Genomic DNA, 7,873 nt, shown 5'->3' on the forward strand with positions numbered 1-7,873 from the left:
TACTGTGCTAGGTCACCTAGGGGACAAAAAGCTAGTTTCAAGAAATAACACAACAAAGAAAGTCATTATTAATACATTTATTAAATATAGCCAATGTTATTCCATTCACAGCAAGTCTAATCTTGGTATACACTTCACTTTTATTGTTGTCATTTATGGAGGAAAACTTACAGCACATCATTTGTTAAAATAAAAAAAGACAAACCAAAACAAAACTACTTGAATCAACATAATTTTTTAGGCTTAAGCTTTAAAGACAAAAAAGTTTTTTTTTCCTTTTTTTTTTTTTAAACTTGTGAATGTAAGTTCGAAGCAGGAATACAAAGTAAATTGTTGAAAATGTCAAACAGAAGGCTACAGTAACAAAAATAAAATGTTTTTTTTCAAAGCTATGCCCCATGATAAAGGGGCCTCCACAGTAACCAATAGAGGTTCTTTGCTCTGAAATTGGTCATGTATGTAACATGTAATGGCTGGGGAGAAGAGATGTTACTGGAACCACATGGTCTCCCAATTTCAACTGCGGTTTAAATGAAATAGCGTCATGTTACACCATGTCCATTTCTTTCACAGTCACTGTTAAACTAGTTTTTGCTTCAAACACATTTCTGAATGCGCTCGGTGAAAAGTGGCAATGGGAAATGTTGCTGAAAAAAAGGAATGACTACTTTTATTACAGCTCAGCTCAGGGCAACAAGGAGAAGAATCCTTGACAAAAGCTTACAAGAGAGACTGTAAAATACAGACAGATTTAAGATAAGGTTATCAAAAAGTGTAAGAACTGTACAAGATAAGAAATCTTTACAAACTTTACACATAAAATCACTGAAGTACTTTCTAGTAAAAACAAAGAGACAAACAAAACAATAGGAAAGCTCTGACTAAGAAAATCCAAAAATACAGCGTTCTAACCAATGAGTTATATAATACAGGACATCACTGATGCCAGACGCTTTACACAAACAAACCTGGGAGGACAGACACCCATTGGTTCATTTCTTTTAATTAAACAAACATAATCATGGTCACGGCCTATGAGGGGTCAGGATTTCATTAGCAATGATCTCATGCAGCAGTGTTGCTTTACCACTCGATATCAACAAAAAAGAGAAACACAAAATGATGAAAGTGCAACTTAGTGTGCCTGCAACAGCGCCAGCTTGCTTATCTCATCCGGTCAAAGACTCAAAACCCTCTCTTAATAACAAGACCATCCTCCTACCTCCTGGGTTCAAATGGCTTGGATAGCAAATACCCATCATTGTAAATTTCTTTAAAAAATATATAAATATCTTTCACGTAAAAAAATATCACAGGCGATTGTTACAAATAGGAAAAAAGCATTTCTTTGCAAAATTTTTGAGATTGGTCTCTCCAAAAGGGTGTAAGGATGAATCTTAATCAGTATGAAGTATAATGTGGCGGCAGTAATGGAGTGGGGAGGGGTAGCGGTACTTTGGATGTGTGGAGCGGAGGTGTTGCTGGATTTAGGGTGGGGGGGCCAAGTGTGCTCCTTTACAATCAGGCCGATGCCCTCCCTCCATTGCTGGTGGCCCAGCTGGGTTTGGTTCGTTGGTTTTGAGGTTTGGTTTCCGTGCCCTTTGACATTTGATTAAGTCATCAGCCCTCCTGCTGCGTTCTGGAGGGTTCGGGCTCGCTCTGCCCCGATGGCTCCGCCTCTGTCCGGCACCTCTTGGCCGGTCTGTCGTAAGGGGGCGGGGCGTCGCCATGGGGCTCTAGGGTGCCGTTCCTGTCGTGGCTAGGTGCATCGGCCGGATGATGGTCGCAGCCGTTGGAGTCATTGTCCAAGGCAGGGGGGGGAGGATCCAGTGGGAGGTGGCTAGGACCGTTGGACTGGACTGGTTCTGGTTTGACTTCATTCACCATAGACGAGTGTGAGCCATCTCCAGAACATGAGTTGTAACTCACTAAACCTATTGGAAAGATGAGAGAGAGGGAGTGAGCTTCTAAAGTCATGAACTACCTAACTGATGAGACACAAGATTCTCCCTAAAACCCTGTGGGTTTTTCGCAGTCATAATACTGTAATTGGTTCATTCACACAGTCTGTGTGTGTGTGTGTGTGTGTGTGTGTGTTCCCTCCGTACCGTTGTGACTGCTGCCGTCCTCTCTCTCGGAGTGGCTGGTGCTGCTGTTGGAGGTGGTGGGAGGGGGCGAAGCCGCCCGGCTGGAGGTGGCACTCTCCGTCTCATCCAGCAGCCTGTCCATGTAGTCCCTGAGACACCACAGCAACACAGTCAGCAGAGGCCATAGACCACTCATGACTGGCTCTCGCTACATTAGTCACACCACAATACACATGCACATATAGTCAACATAGTATGGTAGATTATGTAAAAACTAAAATATGTACTGTAATCGTTGGTACACAGATGTATTGCGATAAATATCTTAAATAAATATAAAATGTGTTTCAATAAAGGAATTTCATATCGATTGGCATCTATATACTGTTATATAATACAATACTTTTTTTTTTGTATGTGCAAGGTATTTGGCCCTTTAAAAGAGGTCTGAGAACAACTGTCTAGGAGTTGACCATACTAAAATGGTGACTTACGTGACACCAGGATGAAGATTGTATTTCCTTTTCCCAAGCCTGGTTTGCTGTGCAAAGAAATCATAACGCTCAGACTTCTTCCACATGTAATAAAAGGCCACACATTCTCCTACAGACCTAGTTCTCACCTGAAAAATTTAATTCAGCAGACACGAAATAGCCATTATTACCATCGCTTCCAGAATTGGGCTCAGTTCTATTTCAACCAGTCAACTTCTACAGAGAGTAATCGAAATGCAATTTGTGAACTGAAAAACTTCTCTTGGAAATTATTTTTCAATTCATCAACTAAATTTCAATTCTTCTCCTGAAACTGATTAGAGGTTAAAATGGAACAGACTCCAACTCTGATCGCTTTAAAACACATCATATGCAAACTATAGACATTAACATTTGGCAGTATTCATAATAAAGACATACTTGTCAATCAAATATTACTGTGTAGATTATCAAAATCATCTTTGAGATTTTAAGATAACATTCATAAAGGACATATCTTACCTTGTTGGCTTGTATCAAATTAAAGTCTTTGCCATAAGCTTTTAATCCTTGTTCAAAATTCCTACATTCTTCTTCTGTCCAAACAGACAGCTCTTCTGTGACAGAAGAGAAAGGGTTAAGTGTCAACAACAACTACATTCAAATTACATACAATTAGAAAGTAATGAATACACTATACAATACCATTGTAAGAAAACATCAATCATTAATGTCCGAAACATGATTGATGAATTTTGTCCAATATTTGACTGAAATAAGTCTATACCATATCACTACAGATCTTACCTCTAGCTGCTTTCACATTAAACCTCAGTCTTCTTAATGCTTCCTCAGTGTCAAACTCACACTTGACCAACTCATAAAGCGCCTGGAGGAAGACAAATGGTAATTGTAAAACAGACATTCAAAGATATGACACAGTCTGCATGAGCACTTGCAAGATAAATTACACTTTTGGATATTGACACAATTAATCAAATTTGGGCATCTTGATGCATACTACAGCTTTCAGATGGTCCTAAGATATTATGATTGGAGTGCCTGCCTGTTTCAGCACTAGCTGACTTGAGAGCCGTTGTCTTAACTGTACCTGCTCATTGTCTTTGATATGGGATCCCTCAGGGATGGCATCCACCCCCTTCTCCTCTCCTGTACGTCTCGACGCCTCCGTCAAAAACTCCACCACCTTGACTTCAGGAAGGAACTCTGGGTCCCACAAGAGCTGGTCATCATTTTCATACACTATGGAGATGGAAGGAGGGAGGGGGAGAGAGAGATCAATTTATTTCCAATGTATCTATGTGTTAAGTAGCAATTTAAAGACCAAGCTCTTACCTTTCTCATTGTCTTTATATTGACATAGACCAGAGGGAGTTTCAGCCTGATACATGGAACCAACCATAATCTCCTGTGGAGGTCAAACACAGTTTCAATTTTACAAACCCAAACTGTGAAAATGAGAAGTAGTGGTGGAAAGTAGTTGAAAAATGTACCTTTTTCCAATCCTCAGATGGAATATAATCTTCATCCTCCTCTGACTCTTCCTCTGCATCATTATCTGAAACCACATTAGACATTTTGTTTTCTCATTTCAACATTTTGAAATGACAAAAGTACTCATTTTGAACCACTGGTTAAATGCATAGTGGCTTGGCAAAGTATTCAGACCCCTTCACTTTTTCCACATTTTGTTGTGGTATAGACTCAATTTAAATTGATTAAATTTTATTTTTTTTTGCCATCAATCCACACACAATACCCCATAATGACAAAGCGAAAACTCGTTTTTAGAAATGTTTGCAAATTTCTTATTTTAAATACAGAAATACCTCATGTACTTAAGTATTCAGACCCTTTGCTATGATACTCTTAAAATTTGCTCAAATTCAAAAATGTCTTTATCAAGTCACTCAAAAAGTTGAATTGAGTCCATTTGAGTGCAAGGATAATAGTTCATGTGATCTCGGAATGAATATTGTTTGTTTTTATAGTCTATGGTTTGCATAGGAAACAATTATACACAATGTGGATAAGGATGTTACTACCCACCCGGCAAATTCCATAATTTTCTCTTGATCTTGACAAACTCCCTAGTCCCTGCCGGTGACAAACACTCCCATAACATGATGCAGCTACCACTATTCTTCACACAAAGGATGGTGCAGAAACTGCATTGTATGTGCTGGATTTGCACTAAACTTAATGCTTTGTAGTAAAACCAAATAAACACATTTCCAGACACTTTCTTTGCTGTATCACTTGAAATCATTCTTGCAAACACAATTATGGATATGAGATAGATTCTTTTCCATTATGAAATTCGTTTTTGGCCACTTGGTTATAGACCAATTTTGAGTTACTGAGATGATGGTCTCATCCACTGTGCTTTTTCCTCTCCGCCATTCAACTTTGTAGATTTGTGTAAGTCTCCCTAGGCCTCAGGGTAGCATTCCTGAGCAGTGTCATTCCTCTCCATTTGCTCAGTTTGTAATGACAACCTGATCCAGTGTGTAATTGAAGATATTAATTCCAAAATCACATTAACTATTATCCTTGCATTAAGATGGACTCAATTCAAGTGATTTGAGTGATTTGTTGATGACATTTTTGCATTTGAGGTAATGTTAAGAGTGTCATAACAAAGGGTCTGAATACTTATGTAAATTATGTATTTCTGTATATGAATTTTAATACTTTTTTTTTTAATTGCAATTTTAAATTGAGTCTATAACACAACAATATATGGGAAAGTGAAGGGGTCTGAATACTTTCCGAAGCCACTGTATATACAGAACATAGAACACCAACTGTCCCACATTTCATTCAATATCAAACTTATGTCTCAATGAGGGGATAGGTGTAAATAAAAGACAAAGGCTCATACTTTCAAAGTACTTGAGTTTCTGTGGCCGTATCAGCTCTACCGTTCCATGAGATTTGACGGAGCGCGTGCGACCCTCGCCGGACAAATGAGTGTCATCCCCCAGACCTGACGAGATTGTTACCCTTTCAACCTGAACACACACACACACCAAAGTGTTACACACAGTTGTGCCTCATATAATATACAATACTGTACCACAAGCAGTCTTAAAACAGCATTATCAAAGAACGGCTGCATCTGAAAAATGATGCACTTCCTTACCTCAGCGTCAGACCTAGATGCTTGATCTATCATCAGTAGATTTGTACCCAATTTTCCTTATTGACTAAATACATCAGTTTAGTTTCCAGGAATCCAGGACAGCGCACACACACCTTATTCCTCTTCAGCTCGCCAGTGCTTCTGCTGCTTTCATCGTTGTCCAGGTCCTCTTCCTCATCATCTTCCTCATCTTCTACCTCCCCATCCTCTTCATCCTCTTCATCCTCCTCCACCTCTTCCTCCTCCTCTTCCTCCTCATCTTCTTCGTCCCCAGGTGAACCACCTCTGTATCCATACATATTCAGCAACTCGTGAATGGGCATTTCTCCCTCCTGTTTCACCAAAGGGGAAAATCTTCACCATTTTGTTGCACACTGGATTGTTCTTGAAAATGCAGAGAATTCAAATGAACTAAAAATGCTCTCTACTTATATTACTAATGATGCTTTATCACAGGGGGGAAATAGTAAATATCTACAAATATTACTTTCATCAGGATAACAGGTAAGTTATGCAAAAAAATAAATTTAATAAGACACACTCGTGCAAGATCCTCGATCTCGTTGCTAAAGTTTGTCTCTCCCTCAAGCATCTCCTCTTCCTCAAGCGTGCGTTCGTCATCAAAGTCGTGGACGAGCATATCAGCAGAAGGGTCAAACTCATGGTCGTCTGAACCTGCTGAACCTCCTGAGAAAAAGACACAAAGAACACAGGGTATCTTGTTGTGGCATATAATAAAATAATACAGATAACAATAATAATAATAACAAAAACAGTCATAATGTTCCAGCAAAAGCACACAGTGCCCCAAAGCTCATAATAAGAAATACTATAAAGCAGCAAAGGGGTGTGTCTGGCTCAATTCTAAACGCTTTTAAACATGACTTTATGTATAATAGTGATGGATTTATTATTATAGATATACATTGTTATTATTATTATTATATTTAATTATTAGTAGCGATTATAGTAGCAATCAACTTTGGATCGATCAATGCAATTTATCTGAATCCTAAGAATATAATAATATTTACCTGGGCTCGTACTCCCAAAGGAGGGCTGAAATACAAACCAAAATACCCAAGATTAGTCATAGTATTAATCTCTGATCCGATCAACTTTATGATATAACGTTGAATTACATAGTCAGCAATATACCAAATCATGATTATAACTTGTATATTCGCTAGATACCGGATTTTGAGACTATGATGCAGTTTTTAGGGTGTCCTACATCATAATCATCAAGTATTACACTGATCAGTGTTACTCTTCTTGTTTAGAATCTGGTTGGCAGAAGAAGTCAAAGCACAAAAAGCGCGCCTGAACTTGTAACTAGATAACTGCTTGTTGGCTAATCAACAATGCTACCAAAACAGACATGAGATGTTGCTGTTCGATATTTCTCATCGTAGTAATATCATGCTTTTCAGATAAGCCATAATAAGAACTGTCAAATCAAGACTTGCAGAAGATCGAACAAATACGAATACTTTGGATCAACATAAGATTGTTGGCTAACTTAGCTAGCTAAAATAATTTCGATGCTTGCTATTTACAACTCTTAAGTTTAAACAGATTGCTAGCTAACCCCGTAGCTAGCTAGTTAGCTAGCTATTAAAGTCATTTTTTATACAAAACAAACGTCACCACTCAAATATTCCCCTTTATCTCCTCGGGTAGCTATCCGTCTCAAAATCATTACAAGCTATGTGAATGATAGCCACACTGCTACCCTCAGAATTGCTGGTATAAACTGGCTAGGCTAACCAGCCATCCTAGCTAACATTAGCCAGTTAGCAATTGCTAAACCTGAAGTTGGCAAAATACAACGAGGAAATGCGACATGTTTATTGTTTCAAAATGTAACTATCTCCTCGTTGATTTCGTACATATGTTTTACTTTCCACGTGGGACATGTGTATCCGACAGAACAAACACTGCAAACCAAAGAGTATATTATCGTTTCTTTCCTACCTCCGCCATGTTTGCAATCCTGTAAGAGTTACAGTGGGGAGGGGGGGCGGGGGGCTCAACGAGCTGTGCTCTGTGAACAATAATAGTGAAACTCCGCCCACTTAACTCCGGTGTATGTAAATTAGGAATTCTTCAAAATAAAAGCGTCTACGTTAGACTTGTTTAAGCAT

The 7,873-nt window shown here is 38.7% G+C and overlaps 1 protein-coding gene across 4 annotated transcripts; it reads right to left on the reverse strand.

Moving 5' to 3' along the window:
- Nucleotides 1-61: 61 nt before the first annotated feature.
- Nucleotides 62-7,719, reverse strand: mier1b (mesoderm induction early response 1b, transcriptional regulator). Of its 4 annotated transcripts, none has more exons than XM_083680797.1 (13): nucleotides 7,704-7,719; nucleotides 6,761-6,785; nucleotides 6,268-6,413; nucleotides 5,840-6,058; nucleotides 5,466-5,595; nucleotides 4,075-4,139; nucleotides 3,917-3,989; nucleotides 3,672-3,823; nucleotides 3,368-3,449; nucleotides 3,083-3,174; nucleotides 2,582-2,628; nucleotides 2,109-2,236; nucleotides 62-1,934 (listed from the first exon to the last, which is right to left on the reverse strand). In XM_083680797.1, exons 1-13 carry the CDS (start codon nucleotides 7,710-7,712, stop codon nucleotides 1,621-1,623), a joined length of 1,482 nt encoding a protein of 493 aa, XP_083536923.1. In that variant the 5' UTR covers nucleotides 7,713-7,719; the 3' UTR covers nucleotides 62-1,620. The 4 variants fall into 4 exon arrangements, with proteins under 4 accessions (XP_083536923.1, XP_083536921.1, XP_083536922.1 ...); XM_083680795.1 differs by having other exon boundaries at nucleotides 2,582-2,709; XM_083680796.1 differs by having other exon boundaries at nucleotides 3,083-3,177.
- Between the last annotated feature and the right edge of the window lie 154 nt (nucleotides 7,720-7,873).

The sequence above is a fragment of the Argentina silus genome (assembly GCF_951799395.1).
Source record: "Argentina silus genome assembly, chromosome: 1".
NCBI lineage: Eukaryota > Metazoa > Chordata > Actinopteri > Argentiniformes > Argentinidae > Argentina > Argentina silus.